Source organism: Cyclopterus lumpus, chromosome 10 (assembly GCF_009769545.1).
Source record: "Cyclopterus lumpus isolate fCycLum1 chromosome 10, fCycLum1.pri, whole genome shotgun sequence".
Classification (NCBI taxonomy): Eukaryota; Metazoa; Chordata; class Actinopteri; order Perciformes; family Cyclopteridae; genus Cyclopterus; species Cyclopterus lumpus.
Genome location: NC_046975.1, coordinates 11,014,099 through 11,038,675, shown reverse-complemented (window position 1 = coordinate 11,038,675; position 24,577 = coordinate 11,014,099). Strand labels below are relative to the sequence as shown.

Here is a 24,577-nt window from a genome sequence, read left to right as displayed (position 1 = left end):
TGCGCTCTGCGGCCGAACTGACGCTGCTGCACGTCAAATTAGCTGGCTGCAGTCTTTCAGGGACACCTCTTGCGGACCGCCGGAGCCCACAGTGCAGTAAGTAACCTGCCCATATTTTTCTAAACGGCTCCATCAGGACGTCAACATCGAAGTGCCCAGCGTGCACATTGTGTCCGAGGTCGGGGAGGCTGTCATTAGAGGCGCGGGGCTCCTCGAGCAGCCTGCTGCATGTGTGGATGTGGCAGCCTGATACTAGTTGAATCTGGGGCACACCGCTGGACAGTTATAGCGCCGGACAGATGCCGTGCCTAATTAGCCCCTTTGAAATGATGATGATGCTTCTTTCATTTTTTATTTATTTTTTGGTCTGGTAAAGTCTTGGTCGCTTTGTTCTGATGCAGAAACACCTCCAGTCGCAGTCCAGATTTGACTGGTCTCCGTCGGATTGAACAATTAACCGTATCCAGTCACAGAGCATGTTTACCCTGCGAGCACAGACACAAAGCAGCGTACAGTGTAATAGATGCACACGCACACACGAGATGAAGGGTACACTGTCTGCCATGGGATGCTGCGTGCAGTGTTGCTGATGAAATATTTAATTGTAATGTGTTGTTATGAATCGCAGGTTAATGTCTAGCCATGCAGGCCGCCGTTGATTGGTTGAGTGTGAGGGCAGAGGCAGTCGACGGGTTTACAGATCAAAGTTCAGTCCTCTGTTATCACCTTCATCAATGGATCATCAATTCATAATACGTGGGCCATTACCGGGGGCCTGACAGACGGAATTGCTCTGCAACTATTGTTCAAACCAACTCATAGAGCGATTTTGTGTTTCATTGGACAATCTCAGAGTGGGGGTGATTTGTTGTCATCTCGTGAGAATCTCATGGAGTTTAATTCAATTTAAAGAGACAGCATGTTTCTTTCATGCCTCAGCAGCCAGCAAACAAGAGTTCTCTGTTTTATTATCAATCCAGCAGCCATCTTTGGTGCAATTTCAGGTGGAGTTTCATCATTCTGCTGCCCCGTGGCTGCTGCATATTCTTGCAAGGACTCGCTGCACTTCAGCGTGTCCTTGGTCTCCCAGCACTTCCGCTGGAGGATGGAACAAATGGTTAAAAACCAGATCAGACTGGGTTATCTGGACACACACACACACACACACACACACAGACACATGCACAAAGCTGATGTTTTTGATAGTACAGGGTCTATTCAATGCAGGCCAGTCTTATCTGGTTTTGGATTGTGAGATGATGAATGCATAAAACGTACAGTGGTGTTGATTACAATAATTGCTCTTTGCTCACTTGGTCCTATCACAATTTGTACTGATAAAAAAACAAAAAAAAACAGTGTGCAGCCAATCACAGTTGTTCACATGCAGGAAGCTTTGGCACTTTCCAAGAGCTGCTTTTCAGCCACAGTTTGGGTATTGGTGTGCACCCATAATAGGGCTTTGCAATTCAGTGCTTCACAACCCTTGTGTTAGGTCATCCATCACCATAGCAACATTATGCTGAATAAGCAGCGTGGCAATCCAGAGGGGAGCATTATTTTCAGGAGTCCTCCCTCACTGACTTGTGAAAAATACGGCGTGAGGGACTGTAACTCGTGCTGGAGCAGGGCCCTGAAATCCTGGAACAGTATCAGTCAACATTAGCCAAATATAATGCAGTTATGAAACACAGTTATTCTAGATATCTAATCCTTAGACATTGCTGTACAGAGAACTTTCTTTTTTCTTTTCTTCCTGCTTCGATCCATTTACTCCAGAAGACTGAAAATTCTTAAACCTTGAAGCATCATTCCTACATATATGTTTGTGTGCTGCAAATACCAGATCTCATTATTGAGACATTTGTCTTCCTCCAGATAAATATGGCTTCAGAGCTAACCACTTCCATAAACATCAAGGAGCCCCGGTGGGACCAGAGCACGTTTGTAGGTCGGGCGAAGCATTTCTTCACTGTCACGGACCCCAGGAACATTCTCCTCACCAACGAACAACTGGCCCATGCACACGCAGTCGTCACTGACTACAGGTACACCAGGCTACAGCTGCAAGAGCAGTGCAACACACCAGGATGTACAGGGTGTGCTCCCATGAATGGCTTTGCTTTACATGTGGTTTTTACTGCCTCCTAGGAAAGGAATTGTCTGCCCAGGACTGACAGAAGATGAACTCTGGAGAGCAAAATATGTTTTCGATTCGGCTTTCCATCCCGATACTGGGGAGAAGATGATCCTGATTGGACGCATGTCAGCGCAGGTTCCAATGAACATGACGATCACTGGATGCATGATGACATTTTACAAGTAAGAACGTGTAGGATTTTAGATATATAGATGGATAGTTACTTTATTAATCCCGGAAAGGGGCATTTTTTTTTCGCTACAGCAGAATTTATAGATACAGATTAAATATATAAAACGCACAATATATAAAATATAAAAAAAATATATATATATATATAAAAAATGAATAACATTAAAGTAAATTAACTAACTAAACAATAATGCAAAGTACTGTCTGACTTTACTGTCTGGATGTGTGTTACACCCATGCTTATAGATTTAAATAAATCATTGACACTACTGCTGAACCTGTACTGTTAACAGCTTTTTGACTGAGCACATTGTTGGGTCGGTCATGCGTTACCGGGACACGAGAATAGAAGAGAGCAATAATGTTATTAGTAACACCTCTGTTTTTCCTACTATGACAAGTCGACTTGTTCCTGATCTTAATCACTTCAAATATGATGACTCGTACACTTTTACATATGACTCGCTATTGATTTTCCTGTTTTCAATCGTGCAGGACAACTCCAGCGGTGTTGCTCTGGCAGTGGATCAATCAGTCTTTCAACGCAATAGTCAATTACACCAACAGGAGCGGTGATGCTCCAATCACGGTCAGGTAAGAGACAGTTTGTTTTGGCACTAAAAACAGGTTCATATTAACCCTTTAATTGTTGTGGACAGTTTTGGTGTGATTTAACCGGTGACTATTCTGTTTGCAGTCAGCTTGGCACGGCTTATGTGTCCGCCACCACAGGGGCAGTTGCCACCGCTCTCGGACTGAACGCACTAACAAAGGTACCAGTTCATCTAACACCCATTATACATCTCATTTTAATGTATCGACCTCTGCCGCATGGGTGTGCTGACATGAGTTAGGCACACACAAGCAGTCTGTATTATTTACAGGGTCATGGTATCAGAATTAATCCGAATTTGTGCTATACACTTCTGATGTATGGTAGAAAAGTACATGTACAGCGTCTGGAACATAAGCTGCAATAACTTATACTGGTCTGAGAGGTTGAATTGGCCAGAGTACAGTAGAGCCAAATGATTTTATGCCTTCTCTCTCCTGCTGTAGCACATCTCACCTCTGATTGGACGGTTTGTTCCATTTGCTGCTGTTGCTGCTGCTAACTGTATCAACATCCCTCTGATGAGACAAAGGTAAAGAGGACATGCAACACAGCAGAGTACCTCATGATTTTGAAGCATGTTTACAATTTAAATGCATAACCCTTTGATGTTGAGAAGACATAACACTAAAAGTGAACATGTCCCATGGAAACATAGATGTTAAGGCCATTTCTAATTGTAGGTGTAATACAAGGTCAGATGATTCTGATTTAATTTGCTTTGCTGCTTGTTTTCAGAGAACTTCAACACGGCATTCCCATAACAGATGAGAATGACAACAGGTTAGGAGAGTCGCCGAAAGCTGCACAGCAGGCTATCTCTCAGGTTGTGGTCTCCAGAATCCTCATGGCTTCTCCAGGAATGGGTATGAACTTATTCATATTAATCCAATAGACACCTGCTGTTATATTTGTTCACTTCTCCCCTGGCAGCTGGTATCGTCTCTTTACACCACCAACCGTATTATATTCTAACAATTCTTTATTGAAAATGCATTGTGCATTGATATTTTATTTGTGTCTTTTCAGCTATCCCTCCATTTTTAATGAACCATTTGGAAAAGAAGGCCTTCCTGAGGGTAGGCATATTTCTGCTTAGTTGCTTTAAGACACAACGTAACCTCGATCATCAGCTTCATCATCACAGCTGTAATGTGTAAAATGTTAAATGGTGGGGACTTCATGTTCCTTGCTGTGTCGACCACTCTGTTTCCATTTCGTAATCACACATCAGAGGAATGTGAGGCCACTCTAGTTTGGGAATTCAACGCTGCTTTTGTGCCGCTCATTCGTTTTTTTTCTGCCTGGTCTTTTCAGAAGTTCCCATGGATGAGTGCACCTATTCAAGTTGGCCTGGTGGGATTCTGGTGAGTCGTCAGAGATGGTCCACCTGATAAGCAGCCATGTCAATTTCCATTGACGTGTTCTCCTATTTCCTTAAGAGGATATGAGATTTCAGTAACTCAAAGGTTTATATCACTTCAAACGTCGTCGTTTAAGTTATTGTGAAGTATTTCAAGAGGAATGTGCTCACAAGATTGTTTTGTGGTATCATGATTGATGACACATCTTGCCTTTTCTTTGCTTTAGCCACCATTTGCAAGTGCCTTCATCATTTTTGTTAATTGTAAAAACAAATAGTATCTTTGCATATTGGAAGTGAAATTGTTCACAGACATTCATGGTCAGCAGAGGATCAATTCTTCTGACTTTGGTGATGCTTTACCTTCTCATATCGCAACATCATTGTGTCAAAAATACATGTGTCCAATACTTTGTTTTAAGACCAAATACATCCAAAACTAATGACATTCCCATCCGCCTGAGCTCCCGTTGTGTTTAGTGTTCCTTCTCAAATGTTAACATGTTAACATGCTAAACTAAGTTAGCATGACAATAATATGCTATTGCAATATTACAAATTGATGGCCGAAGAGCAAAATCTGCTATCTGAAAAATTAACTTTTTTGAGAATACTAAAAACAACTTGGGTTTTTCTTGCAGAATGCTATTTGTTAAAAATACAAAAAATACAAGGCACTTTTCCTGGATCATTTAGCAGATGGGAGGTTTTGCACTTTGGCCATCGATATGTTAAACATGTACTTGTGCACACGAAACAACCAGTCATAACCACACAGCTGAATTTACCCTGGCTCTTTTCTATCGGGTGTCTTTCTTTAGCCAATCAGATGAGGTCAGAACAGGAATATATGCACTGTTTATGAGTGCAGTGTGTTTCATAGAGCTGTGTTTCTTTCTCAGCCTGGTGTTTGCCACTCCACTGTGCTGCGCATTGTTCCCTCAGAAGAGGTGAGTGAAAAGTTCAAACTTCACCCTGAGAGGATTGTAACCAGTCGGCCGTAGCTCCTGAGCCAAGCCCTCCTCTCTCCAGTTGAATATATGCAGAGTGTGCAGGTTGCATAATACGCCTACAGTATATGTGTTTGACCCCTTCGCCCCTTTCGTCTCTCCCATTCCTCTCCCTGATCCAGCTCCATGTCAGTCAGCCGCCTGGAGCCGGAGCTGCAGGAGAAAATCCGGGCCAACCACCCAGGAGTGGAGAGGGTCTACTTCAACAAAGGGCTATGAGTGTGCAGCCCACTCATCCAAACACTGCCATAACACAGCTGCAGGCTCAGTCCCCTCTCTGCCAGCCCTCCTCATTCAGTGTGCCAAAGTTAAGTTTGTGTGTCCTCACTTCCACCATTCAGATGGCTATCTGGGGACTCCCTCTCTTTCTAATAACATGTTTGCTTTTGTCAATGTGATTGTTGATTTTGTTGTAACTGCGAGAGAAGATTTTCTCCGACTGGGCCGGGTAAAGTGTCTGATGTTCATCACGGCCAATGCTCTACAGTGGGCAGTGTAAGATTGGTTGAAGTGGACATTCTTTCTGTACGGTACTTTTGGTACTTTTGGTACTTGTTGGTGACTTGTTGGTGACTTGTCGATCGTATCTCGCCGCCAAACCATTTCATACTCTCCTACCTGAGGTTGGCAGTCATCTTATTTCTTTCCGGCATTATAATTTATCATAATCTCATTTTAACATTGATTATACAAAGACCTCTGCAGTTCATGCTTATGCCAAATTTCATCAACAATCACAACCTCGTCCTCACGCGTGTCATTTCAAAGAATGGCATTCACTTAAACTCACTTTAATTCAGTTTATTTTGCCAAATGAGTGACATCCAGTGAGCCGTGAGGCGTCTTGACATCTAAACATGAATCTGAAAGCTAAACAACTCTCCAGGGACCCACCCTATAAAATGTGATGCTATAATGGCGGCAACCATTGATGGGCCAACACGGTGCTATTTTATGTCTAAAATAATCAGTGTTTATCATAATATTTATTCTGCTTGCCAAACATGCATGAACAAACCACTCATGATTCAACCTCTGTGAAAAATATGTTTCTGTATATTTAGTCACTCCGAGGCCACAATCAGGAGAGCTGAACGGTGGTGACAAAATGTGTAAGTAATGATAAACACACTGGTTCTCAATTACCAAATCCATAATCTCCAATCGTAGATCCAGGATTTTGTGATCATAGTATTTGATACCATCAAAATCATGCTTTTCACAGACTTGTATGGTATCTATCTTCTGTACCTCAATGCAGCATCCTAAGAGGTTTGATTATTACTGCACAAAGTGACACATTTTAGATTTAGGTGACAGTGTTATCATATTGTTTTTGATGTATTGTGATACATGTTAGATATGGATGTCTGTATTGGGGAAAAAATGCCCAAAAACAATTTCAAGAGTGTTTTTTTTTCAAGGCAACGAAATCCAAGCAATCCATCGAAACAATATGTGTTTTAAATGTGACTATTGTCATTATGAACTCAACTCTGTGGACTCATCATACAGGATATCTCTGACCTCAACCTGGTCAGTTCCCAGTTACAATTGTGCATCATTAATAACTCCCTGCTCATTACATTTGGCTGTTAAAGTGAGAAACCTTAGAAATGACATCCAGTGACATCAGCACACAGTCAGAGAGAAAAAGCAGACGCAGTCTGATGTTGTAACTTCTGTCTGTACCGGTCCTGCAGTCGTCAGTATTCAGACGATGACGGACACCGTCGGTCAGACTGTGCTGTGCGGGTCTGCATTGATTGCATTTGTGTGCCACATTTACAGGAGATTTATCAATAGACATTAAAATCAGGGATTAGAGTGAAAAAGATGGACTTGAAGCCACAAAACCTACAAGCAGTATTTAGCAAACCTATCCTAATTTTGAAACTTTAAGAAGGATTTTGTATTTGAAACACATCAAAGTCTAAACAATATGATTTCATTGCATCTTTTGCTCATCATGTGGTGTAATTTCTGTAAGGTGTTTAATGTTTAGAATACTGTAAATCTACTTACATATATTGCTGTAAAAGTAACTTTATTTTAGATCGTCATTGTGTCCAGAGATGAAGTTTGATATTTGGTGTTAAAGGTAACTGATTGTAGCATTTTCCAATTTCAGCTGTTTTGGTGTGTTAGTCCAGAAAAGCACAATAATTCAACATATTTCAAATGCTGCACATTTTAAAAACGTGTTAAATCTGTTCAGTTTCTTGACTGCAATACTTTTCAGTACATCCAAGAAAAGACGATAAATATTAAACTTCCCTTTTGGTACACTATTTACGAGTGTCCCTTAACCTCTGACCGCAGCCGATGAGACCCAAATTCCCTTTAACGTGTTCAAAAATATGAAATGAACTACCTAATAAATAACTTGTTAACAATCTCCTACCTACCAAATGAGATGAAATGTCTCTACAGCCAAAGCGATACACATCGACTCGAGAGAAAGAAGCAATTCAGTTTGCATTCATAGCAATGAATATTTTTAAAAATATAACAGAAATACGGTATTTGTTTTGCAGTACACTGGGGTGATGTGATGTTTAGACTAACTGGAAGAAATAAAGTTGATGAAATCTGGAGTTTGTTGATTATGTTCAACTGCAGCTCCAAAGCGCCATCTTCTGGTTCAAAGTGGACGCAACCGAGTGACGTTATAAAAGTGTTTTTTATTCCAAGGCACATAATGTACAGAAGAACTATGAAAAACAGAAAACTTGCTCAATTTGACGGCACACAGATCTGAAGCCCTACGACGGACGTCTTTACACAATGCACACTAACAATTGCACACGGAGCGCTTTGACAGCTACAGAACTTAATGCATCATGGGAAAGCGGCAGGACGAAGTGATGGCTCCTTTTATCATCCGAAACAATTACTAGAGGGGTTCAGACAAATATTACAGGAATAGCTGGACTGTACTGATTATCTCCTGAGTTGACAGTCAATAAAGTAATGCAGAACATCTTTGTTATACTTGTACAGGAGAAAAAATAAAGCATAGACAGTTTAACAGTAGCTGTCTATGATTGAAAGATGTCTCAATTATACAACTTGTACTGTGTGATTTTTAACAATCATTCTACTTATTCATCATCATTAGTCTCTCAGTAACTTGTTTGGTGGTACTGCTGAGACACAGCTGTTTTTCTGCTCCTTTGGGTTTAAAGATGTTTCTTTGATCAAGGGCAACGGTGTGATTCACATTTTTTTAAAAGCACAAAGACGTACACCACTGAAATATATTCCTGGAAACAATATCATCTTGTCTATTGTCCTGACAGAAAGAACACTAATGCATTTCCAATAGGCTTTTTTTCCACCAGACATTTGGACTTTTCATAGTAGGAAAAGAGTCACTAGTGTTAACATTAACCAACGGCTCTCCCAAGTGGGCCAGCATACACAATATGAAACTAAAGCAGCTAAATGGAATGCAGCCTTCACTTATTTGACTTTTCCTACTGTGACGAGTCAACATGTCTTTGGCTTTTTCATAACAAACTGCATCACGACACAAAACCTTCTCTTTGCAACGAGTTAATAAAGTAATTCAAGCACAAACTAAGTCATCCATGTAACAAGTTCCATTTCGGTTCAATTATTTTCACATTCATTGACTGAGATCCGGTATCATGAGGCAAAGGGCAGACTACAGAAACATTACGAGTCTTCTATAGCTGCCGTCACCCGTCTCAGTGTCTGCAGCGATGACGTATCTCTGTTCACATGACTTCCCCACTCAGTCCAACGTAACCTCTGTGCAGTGCTATCTTTGGAATGTGTTGGACTATGCCAAGGAGGCACTTCAATTGGCACTTGGGTAAAATTGACATTTATAACTCACTCCATTAGCACTAAAAATGTTTTTAAAAAAAATCAGATTTCAGCAAGTTACAAGACTTCTTTTCACCGACTGAGCTTCTTTGCCTCACTCAGTAACTACACATTTTAGGAGATTGAAAGAGAAAGTTTGCATTTGGATTCAACAACTTCATTTTTCACAAAGAGTATAATGAAAAAACAGATAAATAAGGGTAATATAAATACTCTGGACTAGAATTATACAACAGCATTATCATAATCTTTCATTGAAGGAAATGAGTTCAAATATAACTCAGTAGTGTCCACTCTTATACGGGGCGCCACTGTTAAATGTCTTTGGAGAGGTGTTAAAGATTGTACTGGCAGCGGTGCTGATCATCTTTCTGCTTCCTGGTTGTGGTCGGCTGTGTGGATGCTTCATGCCCGTGTACAGAGTGTCAAAAGGTTGGTCAGAGTGTGCCCGAGGGTGGTGACCTCAACAAAAGACAGTCTGCAACTGAGGGACAGAACGCCACCCCCCTCAAGCTCTGAAGTGCATGTGATTAGCTGGCTGAGCTAAAAGAAATCGAGGGGCATGTAAGTCCACCGTGCTGCCCTGAGGCATCTACAGCAGATGGATGGACCGTTGTTCAGTGTGACCCTCTAAGCTCAGCCTTGAATAAATGCATTCACCATCTACTTCTTCTGCATTTATATAAATCGTTGCGCACCCACGTGAGCCTCATGTATTCAGCAAAGGTCCTCCTCACACAGCGCCTCCCCCACCAAAAGGGAGTGTTTGTCAGGCTCACTGAGCACCAGGCTGTTGAGAGAGTGTTTGTCAGAGCGCAGGGAGTTGATGGAGGCCCGACTGTAGTTCACAATGCGGTCCAACAGGCTGAGTCTGGGGGAGGGACGACGCATCTCGCCCATGCCGATGTGGACGCTGACGTCTGACAGGCTTCCCTGCCGTCTGCCGTTACCCAGCCTGGCCTCCAACTTCTCAGCACTGGGCTTAGTGTAACTAAACAACCCAGAGGACAAAGAGAGAGACAAGTGTGGAAAGTGATTAGAAAAATGGTTTTAGATGAATATTATCAAAAGGGTGAAAAAAAACTAAGCACACAGATAAAAAGCAGTAAATATCTCATTACCATTTGAGTAGCAGGGAGGACAAAACCACAGAGACAGATGACAGAGCCATGGCAGCAGAGCCCATCCACGGCTGTAACACCAGACCAATTGGAAGGAACACACCTGTGGACAGACAATTAGCACTGTGAGACTATTGCAACGATTACTCAGTCACTGTGATGACGTGAACAAATATTCATATTTTGTAGTCACCTACCAGCAGCAATAGGAATGCCAACCAGGTTGTAGATAAGAGCAAAAACAAAGTTGATCCTGATCCTCTGGACAGTCTTTTTAGAAAGGTCAATGCTGGCCACCACATCCAGGAGGTCGTTCTGCCGACAACAGTAAAAAATAAGGCTAAATGAAAAGGATTGTAATATCAGACAATTTGTGCATCTAAAGTAAAATGATAACCACATTCCAAGTAATGACTACAAAGAGGTTGACACATAATAAACAATAATGCTTGAAAACAGTGGCAATGTGTCTGATGCCTATTGCCTGGTGAGCCGGCCTCCTGCCTTGGCCCTGCCCCCCTCCCCTCGACCTCCTTCTGTTTCATATCAGTAATTTGCTACAAACTACTGATTAAGACAACTAAAGCTGGGTTCAGACTATAGGAGTAGGGCTAAAATCCTATCAGAAATTGTGTTGCATCACAAACATAAGGAGACTCCTCATTGATATTCCCTCTATTTTCAAACATGCCGACACTGCAACATTTTAAAAATAACACAACAGGATATTATTATATGGGGTTAAAATCGGGGTCAAAATCGGACCAAAACGTCAGTTGTCTGAGCCTGGCTTTAACCGACCCAAAATATAAGGTACTTCACTTGCATTGAATCAATATAATAATCAGATGATAACCGACTTCTGTATTTATAAGTTAAAGTACTTCGACAAAGGGAATGTATTTTTTTTCTCTTAAGTTACACAATATAATGTGAAATATCATATGTTGCTGTCTTGCCAAATATGTCATATTGCAGTATCACTTGCATTAGACGTTTGGTATCATGACAGTGTTGCATACTGTGCGTTTTCTGTGACACTGTAATGCCAGATCCTGCGTTTCACACTGCCTCGGTGCTACAGGGCACACATTTTATGTTTGATGTTTTCATGTTATGAAACAGCTGTTCTATCAGCCAGAGACATTAATTTATGACGGACTTAAAAATAAATCCTTCAGGCACAAATTCTCACCCTGATCAGAACCACATCTGCTGCCTCTATGGCCACATCTGTCCCGGTTCCTATGGCAATGCCCACGTCAGCCATGGCCAGAGCGGGTGAGTCGTTGACACCGTCGCCCACCATGGCTACTCTCTTTCCTGCCTGCTGCAGCTGCTCCACCTTGGCAACCTTGTGGGAGGGCAGCACCTCTGCAAACACCTTCCTGATGCCCACCTGTTGGGGAGGCAGAATAAGACAGGCTCACACACAATAATAAAATAGCTTTAAAAAAACATTTGAGACTGAGGTATGAAGTAAATCTCTTTTTTTTATTATGGCGCCACGGGAGGAGGGCTAATATTCAGAGAAAGAAACGTACACATTTATGAGAGAAATAAATTGTGTGTGTGTGGAAGGGTTACCGCAATATTGTAGTTTTATATCAACATTAATAATGCTTTCATAACATAAATGTTTAAAATTTGTATTAAAGCACAGCTTTTCACTCTCTCTATTTCCCCTTTCTGTCCATACCTGAGCTGCGATGGCACGTGCCGTCTTGCTGTTGTCTCCAGTCATCAGCACAACTTCCAGACCCATGCTGATCAAAGTGTGAACAGCCAGCTCAGCCTCCGGCTTCACTGTGTCTGCTATGGCTATCATCGCACACAACAGATCTACGCACAAATGAAAATACTTTGAAATTAAAATATTGTACTCAATTATAGGAATACAAAGAGAGTTATACAATAACATAACAGCTGGCATTCAGTCAGGAAATGATGGCACAGAGAAAAGACTGCATTTCTTGTTGAACGGCACTACTCACCGTCTACAGCTACGAGAACAGCAGTGCGTCCTCTGCGCTCATGCTCCATCATGGCCTCATCTATATCTGGTCTAACTTGCAGGCAATTCCTTTTCATCCACTCTCTATTGCCAATCAACACAACGTAGTTGGCAGTCTGGACTAGGCCTACACAGAGATCATTTGGGTTAGACAACAGCAGGGAAACTGCATTTACTGAAACTGTATCACTACCTTAATTCATAATCTTAGGACAAAATTGAAATGTTTCAATATTTCTATTGAATACAGGCAACAACGTGTTTCCCAACATACTTAGTGGCTGTGGGTCCATGATAAGTGGATGGGAGCTGGTGAACATCCTGGTGTCACTGATCTGCACGAGGACGTTGTTGCACTGGTTGTTGTCCTCGCTATCGCTGTCTGACTGTTTCAGTAGGGTCTCTGTGTTGCTGACCTGACACCGAATGCCACAGCCGGGCACTGCCTGAAAGTCGGTGCATGCGCCAAGAGACTCTGTGCTGAGCTCCTTCACAAAGAAAATAATAAATGTTTAATAACTGGAGCATGTAGTGGATCTGAGATTGTAGAGTGTGGGTGTTAGATTTAAGGTAGAGACCAACCTGTTTGCAGTATTTGGTGATAGCTGCTCCCAGAGGGTGTTCACTGTTGTTCTCCGCTGTACCCACGATGGCCAGCAGTCGGGAACGAGGCATCTTGTTCCCCTCCACAACTATCTTGACTTGGATAACCTTCGGAGCACCATACGTGATGGTCCCAGTCTTATCGAACACCACTGTCTGGACCTGCCAATAAAAAATGACTATCAGGCTGGATTTCAAATCTTTTACATTATTCAATTAAAGTAACATTGAGACCAAGGGTCTGCAGCCTTTTTGATATGAAATGCCATTTTCTTCTTAAATATCAACATTAACATTAAGTTTAATTATGTCATCACATCAAAATGTAAATCTCCAACAGTTCTCAAATCCGCACACACCAATTAAAAGATTAGAGGACGACCTGCTGTATACAAGAAGGCTGCCATTATTATAGAAACATCCACATCTTAAACAAACTTTAAAAAATCTGCAAAGAAGGTTTGCTCAGTAAAAACTCCCGTAAATAACTGAAAATGGCTGTGCAAGAGGTAATTTGTCACGTGTGTGAGAGGGCACAAAAAACTCTCTTACACACATATTGCTTGTGAGCCACTGGTTCAGCTACCGCGTACTCAATTTACACTAATGTGGTTTTGTAACATAGAAAACCAAAGCCTTTTCATAATGGGTTTAAATTGACAGTTGGTCTGTTACATAGCTGGCTGACTGCATACGGGTGTCAGAATATCATTATTAACACACCTTATGTGCCATTTCGAGTGGCTCTCCTCCCTTTATCAGGATGCCATTTTGGGCTCCGACCCCTGTGCCCACCATCACAGCTGTCGGGGTTGCCAAGCCAAGGGAACAGGGACATGCGATGCATAACACTGTTATGGAGGCCTGGAAGGCGAAACGAATCACTGCCTCAGCTTTGGAAATGCTCTTGTCGTAACCCTGCAGGGAGGAAATGGGGCCGTTAGATTGTCTTCCAAATAAATTTTAAATCACTTCTACCATCTCTGAAAAAAATTAAGTTCCACAGTATTAAGGAACGATTTAAGATGCAGTAACATTTAGTCATGTCTAATGTTTTTAATCAGTAAAAAAAAAAAATGGAAGTCATTTCCTGATGCGGTACTGAGGAGCTTGGTACAGATATTAAGATTGAAAAGAAGACTCACAGGAAAGTACTTCTGCACTAGAGAGAAGTCGAGGAACCCAATGACGATCCAGACGATCAGCGTGAGGCCGGATATGCCAACAATGAAGGGGACAAAGTAGCCACTGATCTTATCTGCATACTGCTGGATGGGAGCCTAAAAATTCAAAAGTCAGCCGTTTAACAACTGAGCATTTACGATCAAAGCATGTGGACACAGTGCAGATATCAAACCACATAATTCACCTTCGAAGTCTGAGCCTCCTCTACAAGTTTGACAATCTGAGACAGCGTGGTGTCCGTGCCTACATGTGTAGCACTGACGAGCAGAGAGCCATTTTGGTTAATGGAGCCTGCAATCACGATGCTCCCAATCTTCTTAGTCACCGGCATGGCCTCACCTGGAGTCACAAAGCAACAGCTGGTCAGAAAACACACCAGTCCGAGGAACAGTAGCAGGACATGTGTAGCAAATACTGAAGTTCTAGCAGAAACCACAACTTAAATAATAATCATAGATTCATGTTGATGAAGATACATGTTCATTAGTAGTGATGATGAAGACTAACAATGTGACAAATGAAGGCTAATAATTGTTGTGGTAAATTGTGTCAACATTGCACCAGTAGGACAAACCGTTAAAAGACAATTTCAGGGATCAATTGGAGCAGGAGTAGTTCCCACTATATTTAAGAAACAATTGTCCCGGACATTTTCTTTACAATACAGGAGAGCACTTGGCCACAAAGAGTCTTATAATTTAACGGTAGCCTTGTTGTGACACATTTAACCCTAGTTTTATTCCTCCTTTGTTAATGATGCAGAGTTCATGATGAAGTGTCTTTTGTGATGGCTCCACCCATCGATACTAACCGTACAATAAAGCAGTTTAAAGGTCAACCTCTATTTTGATTATCAGTTTTGGTTTATTTTTATTTTTTTACCTACAAAGCTTTAAAATGTAAATTGTATGGTGTGTGTTGCATTGTTTGTTATGTGTTGTTTCTGTAATGATGAAGTTTATGTATGCGATCTAAGTGAAGGACTACAAATACAAATCAAATTTTCCTGGACAACATAGATCATTTTCACAATATTTAGCCTTTTTAATACATTTCCATGTGTTTCCATGACTGGCAAACTACTTTCTAAATGTCCAGCTTTACCAAGACGTGTAGAAACGCTATGATAGTGGACCCCTTAATCAATACTAATAGATACTTGTTCACTCATTCAGTGTAACCAACCTGTGATCAGTGACTCGTCGGCCATGGAGTGTCCCTCAATGACGCGCCCATCTACTGGGAACTTCCCTCCAGGAACGACTTTCACCACATCGCCCCTCTGCACCAGCTCAACATCCACCTGCTCCTCACTGGAACACACAATGTAAAGTTGTGAATTATACAGAGTTACTACAATGTTAGACTAATACTAAACTATTGCTGTAATTATATTGTACAATACAACAGAAAACTATGCACAGCTTTACAAGCTGATTTTTTGCAGCGAGAATACCAGATCAAAATGGCATTTCCTTTTTTATTTTCCTTTTTTTTTTTATAAAGTTCAATGTGATGGATATAAAACCGACAACTAACTTTTTTATTTCACATATTAGCACTGGGCCTTTCTGAAAGATCAAATTATGCTATTTTAGGGATGACTAGCGATGCCGATTAAAACATTAAGATATGTTGGAATCTAAAAGCAATTTAAGATATGAAAGGCTCATGTAAATAAAATGAGGACAAAGAACAATGAGTACCTGATAAGGGACTTGTCACTGCCGAGCGTGACCACTGTGGCCTCAGTAGCTTGGAGAGACATCAACTTGGACAAAGCTTCAGATGTCTTGCTCTGGGTGGAGGAAGAAGATTTCCCGTTGACTAATACATTCAATTCAAGTCCAGCATTTTAAGTCATATATCAATAATGAGCTAAACCTTGGCTATCTGTTCCAGCCAGCGCCCCAGGGAGATGAAGACAAAGAGCATCGGTGGAGTGTCGAAGAAGGTGATGGGGTTGACTTTTGCCATCTCCACCATTGCAACTATGAGGACGACCAGTGAGTAGGTGAAGGCTATGGAGGTAGCCAGAACAATTAGCACATCCATGTTTGCAGATCGGTGTTTGACTGCTTTGTAGGCTTGAATGTAGAAGTAGCGACCTCCAATAAACTAAAGAGAAGAAAAACAGAAAAGCCTCTATTCACTAAACCACAAACATTTCATTCAGAGTCCCTCACCTCTCCTGAACAAGTGCCTCTTTCAAAAAAATGTATCTGTATGTTTCCATATCACTGTTCCTGTAATGCAGTTGATTTTTACCTGTACAGGCACACAAAAGAGGAAGGAGAGGAGGTTCATGATGGAGAGCCCTGGGAGCAGCTGTCTCTCCAGGAACATGGCGGCGTGGTAGTGGTTGCGGTCCTCCACTGTGGCATTGTGTTGATGTGAAACATTCATCTGGTGGTCCATGATAATCATGTAGGTCATCATGCCCATCACAGGCACACAGAAAAACAAGCTCACCAGGAAAGATTTCCTCCACCTTAAAGAGCAGAGACAGTTGTAGGAGAGAAATTAATTCCTTTTATTCAGCAATAAAGGTTTTATCTCTCCTTAAAGTATTATGTAGAGAACAAAAAAAGAGTTTTTGCTCTTCTGGTTTCCTAATTTTAAAGTAAATGTTTTTTTTAGAACGGGATGTTGGATAAAGGTTGAAATATTTAAATATAAGCTGAAGATATTTTAACGTATTGTTCTGCAATATAAATACCCCTCTTGGGAATTTTTAAAGCTTTTACCTGGCACTTGCTAACAAGCGGCTAAATTAAACTACTTAATGTCATTGCGCTTGAGCTTTTTATTTCTGGTGATTGCATTAAAAGTGGTGTTTAATTGTGAAGATTATTTTGCTGAAACAAATTCATAAACTTGTGTTTCCCACAGTGCATATCTTTTGCAATTATCCAAAATCCCATTGGCCCTTGGTGAGGGAACCTGTGCGACGCCTAATTCCGAGGTTGGCCTGAAAAATGACGTCATCCCTGCAGGATTATATATAGAGTTGGGTGTTGTAATAACAGAATCCATTGAGCAATGTAATGTGGGGCCGTTTCCGGCCGACCTAAAAAAAGAACTGTTTTCTGAGAAAAAGTCAAGCGAATTGTTGAGTCATCTTTACAAAAAAACAGAACATTCAGTATAAAATGGATTCTAGTTATCAGAAAGACTTGCGTTGGAAAGATGGATTTAAATCAATATAAAAGCATAAATGGGGGACATGTTCTTGGTGTTCAAAAACAAAATGATACTTACTGTCGGATCTCTTTGCTGTGGTCCAGGTGACTAGCGGTGCGGTCACGCTTCACCAAAGATGCTTCAAACCCCAGATTCTAAAAATAACAAACTAGTGATCATATTTATTATCCTTACAATTAAGAAATACCCAAACCAATGGTAAATTTAAAAAATACCTCGATCAGCTTGATGACGTCTCGTGGCCCTATAATTTCCGAGTCGTGCTTAATGTGTGCTTTGTTGGTTGCCAAGGCAACAGAGGCATATATAATCCCCTTTTCTTTCATGAGGCTGGATTCAATTTTGTGAACACAAGAGGCGCACGTCATTCCCCTGACCTGAAAGAAGGTGAAGAGGAACAGTCAAGTAGAGAAAGGTATACAAATATATTAAAAGAGTGTATAAAGTGAGGAACAGACGTGATTCATCACTGAAAACGAGGTTGCTCTCTTTCAAACGGTCTACATATCTTCTCAACTAGTGATACAAATGTGTATTTATGGATTTCATATTGTGGAAATAAAGGATTAAGTGGAAAGTATATTTTCTTCTTTAAACAACATAAACCTAATGTCAATGCAACCTCACGGTGACTCACCACTAGTTCTAGGTTTCCATCTGAACCTTCGTAGTTCTCCATAACAGAGGCGGTGAAGCCCAGCTCTTTCACACATTCAGCTATTTTCACAGGGTCGATGAGCTCAGGGTTATAACGCACTTCTGCTTTACTGGCCATTAGTGCTACCAGCACTGAGTAGATACCTGCACACACAATGAAGATGTTAATCTCCTGGGAAAAGCAATGGCATACAATTTGTCCATTCATTATTTCAGTGTTTTTACAGACCAGATTCATTCTTGAGGTTTCTCTCGATGTTTGCCACACAGGAAGCACAGGTCATCCCTCCTATCTGGATGTAGCATTTGGAGTTTGTGTCTTTGTCGTGTCCCTGAAGGGTTTCTTTGTGTAGGTCACTGTCCAACTCCTTATCTTTCACATGTGAAAGACTCAAAGACTTAGAGAGACTGGGATTTGGTGCAGGCAGCAGAGAGTTGGTCTCTGTGGACAACAAATGATAGCTTTTAAATGAAAATGAAACCTCACAGTTTAACTACTCCCACTGGCAGAGGAGCTTCCAGAGGTAACAAAGATAAATACGTTAAAACTGATTTTGTCATCTCCCTTTGGGAGAAAATAGCTATCTCAAAAACCACACAAACTATCTTACCAGGTAGGAATGCATCGAAGCCCATGTCCTCTACGGCCTCCCTCAGCTCCTCTGATGTGGTCAGGAGGGGATCATAATCAAAGGTCCCCTTGTGATCAGACAGAGAGACGTGGGCTGAAATCACCCCCTTCCTTTGGGAAATCATGCCTTCGATGGCCTGGACACAGGAGTTGCATGTCATGCCCTCAATGTGAATATTAACCACAGATGCTAGTGGCTGGGTAAAGCAAGGTTGAGAGGCAGCAGGTTTTGCCTGGGTTGCTCTTGCAGGCCGAGGTGGCGATAAGGCAGGCGTGGGCGAAACAGAACAGAGAGGGCCAGAGGAGTCCCAGGTTTGAGTCTTGAAGTTTCCTGGAGGCAGCGCCTCAATGGCCTGTTGCAACTGAGTCACAGTGACCTTTAGAGGATCATAGCAGATGGAGGCCTTCTCCTTCTCCAGCGAGACCTCCACAGAGGAGACACCAGGCAGCATAGAGATATTGTCTTGGATATTGACCACGCATGAACGGCAGTGCATGCCTTTCACTTTTAGTGCGATAAGTGTTGTGTCTATGAAGATTTCAGTCTCCTCTGACGGCGAAGAAACAGTTGGCTTTTGAGAATCAACCAAACGTTCAATTTCACTGAGGGACAGCTGCAAAGGCCGAGGCTTGGACTTGACAAATGCATTGAAGCCGGCCACAGCAATCTGGTCGGTGATGGTTTGGACAGTGATGAGGTAAGGCAGGTACACAAGTGTAGCTTCCTGAGTCTCTAACACAACTGTTGAGAATAAAGACATGTCAAAACATGTCAAAGTTAAAAATACCAACCAAGTGCTTAAGATTAATTTCATTATCATAAAGATATCGTTTTTGTGAGTTGAAAATGTTAAATTCTATTTAGAAACTCAAATGTATTAGAATAGCCCTCAACACAGGTGAGCGCGTTTGTTGTCTGTCTACATCACAAACTCTGTCAAATCCCACTGAGCGATCTGTCAGTGGTGAACATACAGAGAGCCAGACATACACAATGACATGACAGACAGTTAGATATAAGATGTGCATTCCTGTGTAGTGCAGCAATTGCATTGATTCTAGCTCAGACAGCATGGTAATGCATGGCACGCAGCTAGTAAACAGTTCAAGTACATCACCTTTGATCTTTTCAATCCCTTTCAGTTTTCCAATCTTCCCTTCAATAGTGCTGGTGCAGGAGTGACAGGTCATTCCTTCAATGTTCAACTTAAGAAGTGCCACCCCGCCTCCCGTGTTGTGAGATGGAGACAAGGCTGGGTCTTTTTGCATTGGACTGCTGGTTGTGGGCTTCTCCAGAGGTGTTAAGATGGCCACCACTTCACTCAGCTGCTGCGCAGAAGTCAGGGAAGGAACAAAGGTAACAATGAAGCCCCTCTGGTCTGGGCTCTCTCCGACATCCAACACTCCCTGAAACTGGGATAGCTTCTCCAAAGCATCATGTTGAGCTGCAGGTGTCAGGCTTGAGGTGGAGATCAGCTGGGTATCAGTAGAGACAGGTGTGGCTGTGCTGGAGTCTGATAGACTTGATTCAAAGCCCATGTCCTCGATGGCCTCGGACAGCGACTCTGGGCTGTGTTGGCTCTGGTCAAATATGACTGTGGCATTGTTCTGCTCTAAAGACACCTACAAAATAAAAATCAAGATGTGGCTTAAGCAAGTAATTCAGATATTACAGAAAGTACATTCATAAACCTCGCCCCTCGCACCTGCCTGGTCTACACAACCAAGCATAATGAAAAAGGAACTTTGCAGAGTACAATAAAACCTCCCATAAATTTCTACTGACCAACCGTTCACAGATTGTCAGGAGGCAGAGATGTCCAAACGGGCCAAAAAGGACATTCAATATTAGTTTTTTAACAATCACATATGTCCAAACTATTTGAATATCTATTTTAAATCCATGAAACACCAATGAAACACAAACATACTGCTGAGAGCAACAATTGTCTATGACTAACTGTTCATGGATCATGAAAGGAATGAGCCTAAACGGTGGGGGCGGGGCTATGAGTCACAGCAACATTGTTACATGAAAAAGCAAATAATTGATGACTTTCGATCGTAACGGGAGAATAACAATAGGGCTTCTGCTGGCCGATTGCTGGTAAATGCAGTAATAATGCTTAACATGAAATGCAGGTTTGTTATTAGATTCATCAAGCTTATTGATTTAATGTTAAGATACTGTACAAAAGTTGAAATCAGATCGTACATTAACAATTAAAAGGATGATTGGTGATTTTAACGGATTTAATATCACAACAACAAGATGTTAATACAAAAATAATCTCTATAATATGCGTCCTATTGTGCATTTAGAGATGTTTCTGGATGGTATGTCTGCACGCTGAGCCATGTTTAATCAACACAATTAGCAATTCAATACATTCTTCTTTGGATCTGACACCCTGCATGTCCTCTAAATGCCTGCTTGCCAAAGCTTTGCTCTGCGCTGCATACAAGTTAACGTTGTAAGGCTACATTTAATGTTTTTTTTCTTCATTTGAAGCTTTGATGAAGGTTTTTGCATATACTGTAGTCTGTTGTCCTATGACTTTATCATAATTGTGTGTTATTGTGGTTATATGAATGTAGGAGAGTAAACAGTATTTGACAGCAGTATTAATGTTGGTTTTGAAAGATTAAACCCAAACAAATATGGAGAGTAGCAGAATATATATTTTATCTTTTTTCAATACATTTTGACAGCCAAAAAAAAAAAGATGTAAGGCAGACTATTTAATAATAAGGGTAATGAAACATAATACTATATGATATAGTTGCAACAAGCACAGACAAATACTTTTAAAAGGGAGTTGCTGTTTAGTCATTACTATTAAATGTATTTATATTTAAATAGAATGTTTACACACTTCTATAAATGTGTATTCATGTAACTTGCAGAAGTCTTAAAGGTTTGCATATTTTAAAGCTCCATTAGACGTTCAGCCCCCTGGCAATGTTGAGTATCCATGATTGGACGATATGAAAACAGAAACATCCGCCCAACCCTAGCCTTTTGTAACCAGTCTCACATCATTCAATTCCATTTCTGTTTTATGGCTTTTTATTCAGCCAAACCGTGAATCTGTGAACAGTGGACCTTGTATACAGAAAAAAAAGAGGTGAAGTGAGTACATTGCTCAAGCTCACATTTTTGTCAGCATGATGACCCTTAACTCTTCCTCTTTAGCAAGAAGGAAGCATGTGACACACTGAATGGATCACTTGACTGAACCATGAGTTACAAACCACAGTGGGGATTCTGTTATGAGTGAGTGTGCCTGCCTGTTGGATTAACTTTTCTTTTTCTAAGAATGAGAGATTGGGGAGGGCAAGTAATGAGACAATGACTGTTGTACAAGGAAAAACCTATGCACTCCTCCCAGATCACATCTATATAAATTAACTTAAAACGACCCAGGAACCAAATTCTCTTAAGACAGAAATTACATTTTCTGTTCTGACTGCATATCGACCTGCTGTCACAGTCCTGCAAAGGGCAGTGCTTAATCTGGAGCACAATATTACATTATCTTCTAATTTAACCCCAGCCTGAGGGGTAAACACACAACAAACAAAACAGCAGACCACAACTATTGCAATTAAGCTATCTATCATGGCTTCATTGATGTTATTTTGTTGTAAAGCAGATCAGCTAGTCCCGAGGGAGTAAGACTGGGAATTATCAAACTGCATTACCCGAAAATGGGCAGGAACATTAGATTAAAATAATAATGGATACATATCTGTATTTTTCAACAAAGTTATACTACTCTATTCTAAAATACAGATTACGTGGCACAACATCCATGGTAGTCATTTCAGTTTAAACTTTGCAAGCAAGAAATGAAAATTAAACTTTTTTACAAACTGCACTTCATCGTGGAAAAAAAACGCTGTTTGTCGAGAAATGTTAAAATGTTCTTATATCTTTGAAAAGACAGAATTTACCTTTATATGTATCACTCCAGGGAGCGACCCGATGCGCTGCTCGATGGACTGGACACAGGAGCCACAAGTCATTCCCACCACTCCAAGGGAAACTGAACACAGATTGACTTTCTGTGTCATGATTGCTTTCTCTGAAAGGACACAAAAAGGAGGGAATTTGTTGTCTAACATAACACTGCAAGTCCTTGGCTTTAGAAACCAAAACATAGAGGGATGCATCACAAAGTCTGGGCAAAATACTCAAACAGAAAAATAGAATCTTACCACAAAATGAAAACAACAGGCTACTAAAAACATATTATGGGAAAAAAACACAAGATTGAGTTCTTTATAGTTAGATGTCACTATGCATTAAGTCATTTATCCTATTTTAATCAAAAGAGACATTTAGATATTACTGAGAATCACAGGACCTGAAAGATATAAGAAGACAAAGTGTACCACTAAATACATTTAAGTTTTTTTTGTAACTTCAACTATAAGCCTTGCACCAAAACGAGATATGAAAGCATTTCAGAATACTACTTATTTTAAAGAAATTAGGATATCTCGCTCTTTTGAAAAAGGTTCAAAATTGACAAATAAATCATATAATCCAGCTATGAATAAACAAAGAAAAAACTTGGAGCTGCACCAATGCTGCCAAATTAGATTAATATATCCTGTAACCAGTATGTTCACCGTCACTTGACAAAAAACAGAAATAGTACAATGCTTCTTTGTACATAATAATGTACAACAACGGAAGGTTACGTCTTCCTTTTTTCCTGGTGTCGATGGAATTATTTGGTTATTAAACCACGGCAGATTAAAGCTCTGAACATTATGTAACTTTCATTAAAACTACAATCACCTGCAGAGTATTGAAAGGAAGGTAACATTACTGTCATTCAAGAATTATGGTGCTAACCCAGAACTTAGCTACCAATTCAATGTTTACCTGAAATATGACAATAGTCTTTCTTCTCTTGAGCTTTGAAAGACACCTGCCACACGGATACAAGGTCATCTTGGTCATATGGACTACAGGATGTAATGACAGCCATCTAATCATGAACTGATGAGTCACGTAGTCAAATACTTCCCAGATGTGAGAGTAGTTTACATCCGAGACACCTGACGTTAATAAATACAATTGATGGAATGACAGGGCAAAACAATAGACTCAAGTCAAATACTGATGTCAGAGTAAACAAATGCAATTCACTCCCTATTAACTCTACGGCTGTTACACAACAAACATAACAACTTTATCTACATATACATTGTAACAACGTGAGTAAAATCCTCAAACTCTTACATTTAATAGAAGATAAGATTAAAGCTGCTAACTTTAACCGTAAGATAGCTTGACTTAGCAAAAACAATACGTTCAATTTAACATTAGCTTGTTACTGAACTCAGAAAACAATGTATTGTCTCCTTAAGGTCAGCTGAAGTGTCAATAATAACATTCTTCTTTCCATAACACATTAAACTGAACATGTCACTGACGTTAACCTTAGTTTTTATCATAAAGTAAACTCTTACTTACTGAGAAGGTAGAGCCCAGCTAGCTACAGGCTCGTGACGTAGGGTGTCAGACTGCGTGGCTAAGCTAACGAGCTAACGAGCTTCTTCTCTTCACCCTACGTTACAACAAGCAACAACACGGGCTCATCGTGGCATCGTGCCGCCAGCGAGGGAGACAGAAACAGTGCTGAGATAATTGTTATCTTCCTCTGTTATCACAAAAACCGGCCTGTGAAGCAGTTTTTCTTTCTCCTTCTCATGCCGACCTAACAGACGTCTGCACAGAGGCGCGTCACTGCCAAAGGGCGGAGCCACGGATGACAATTGAGACCAGACATGACAAAATATAAGTAACTATTTCCCTAAGTTAACCTCGTAAGGTCATTTTCTCCCATGTAATCATCCACGCCTACAATAATGAGCTATTATATGAGCTGTTTTGAGACTTTATTTGAGTTAAGACTTACTTTAGAGATAAGTTAGTTTTGTTGTGTGTGTTTGCCAAAAATGATGAACATGA

The 24,577-nt window shown here is 40.8% G+C and overlaps 2 protein-coding genes across 3 annotated transcripts; one reads left to right on the top strand and one right to left on the bottom strand.

The window, feature by feature from the left end:
- Nucleotide 1: 1 nt before the first annotated feature.
- sfxn1 (sideroflexin 1) lies at nucleotides 2-8,314 on the top strand. Its single transcript, XM_034542896.1, has 11 exons — nucleotides 2-96; nucleotides 1,879-2,048; nucleotides 2,152-2,322; nucleotides 2,828-2,926; nucleotides 3,030-3,105; nucleotides 3,392-3,477; nucleotides 3,684-3,811; nucleotides 3,975-4,024; nucleotides 4,263-4,312; nucleotides 5,211-5,258; nucleotides 5,441-8,314. The coding sequence occupies exons 2-11, from the start codon at nucleotides 1,885-1,887 to the stop codon at nucleotides 5,535-5,537; spliced, it is 969 nt and encodes a 322-aa protein (XP_034398787.1). The 5' UTR covers nucleotides 2-96; nucleotides 1,879-1,884; the 3' UTR covers nucleotides 5,538-8,314.
- On the bottom strand, nucleotides 7,983-24,370 carry atp7a (ATPase copper transporting alpha). Of its 2 annotated transcripts, XM_034542894.1 has the most exons (24): nucleotides 24,080-24,370; nucleotides 23,486-23,531; nucleotides 22,546-22,676; nucleotides 19,707-20,211; nucleotides 18,569-19,330; nucleotides 18,187-18,399; nucleotides 17,938-18,101; nucleotides 17,516-17,677; nucleotides 17,358-17,434; nucleotides 16,365-16,587; nucleotides 15,981-16,214; nucleotides 15,803-15,894; nucleotides 15,282-15,409; nucleotides 14,281-14,435; nucleotides 14,057-14,191; nucleotides 13,635-13,829; nucleotides 12,891-13,073; nucleotides 12,583-12,796; nucleotides 12,289-12,435; nucleotides 11,994-12,136; nucleotides 11,490-11,693; nucleotides 10,492-10,609; nucleotides 10,295-10,397; nucleotides 7,983-10,164 (listed from the first exon to the last, which is right to left on the bottom strand). In XM_034542894.1, the coding sequence occupies exons 3-24, from the start codon at nucleotides 22,663-22,665 to the stop codon at nucleotides 9,891-9,893; spliced, it is 4,551 nt and encodes a 1,516-aa protein (XP_034398785.1). In that variant the 5' UTR covers nucleotides 22,666-22,676; nucleotides 23,486-23,531; nucleotides 24,080-24,370; the 3' UTR covers nucleotides 7,983-9,890. The 2 variants fall into 2 exon arrangements, with proteins under 2 accessions (XP_034398785.1, XP_034398786.1); XM_034542895.1 differs by lacking the exon at nucleotides 23,486-23,531.
- Nucleotides 24,371-24,577: the final 207 nt, after the last annotated feature.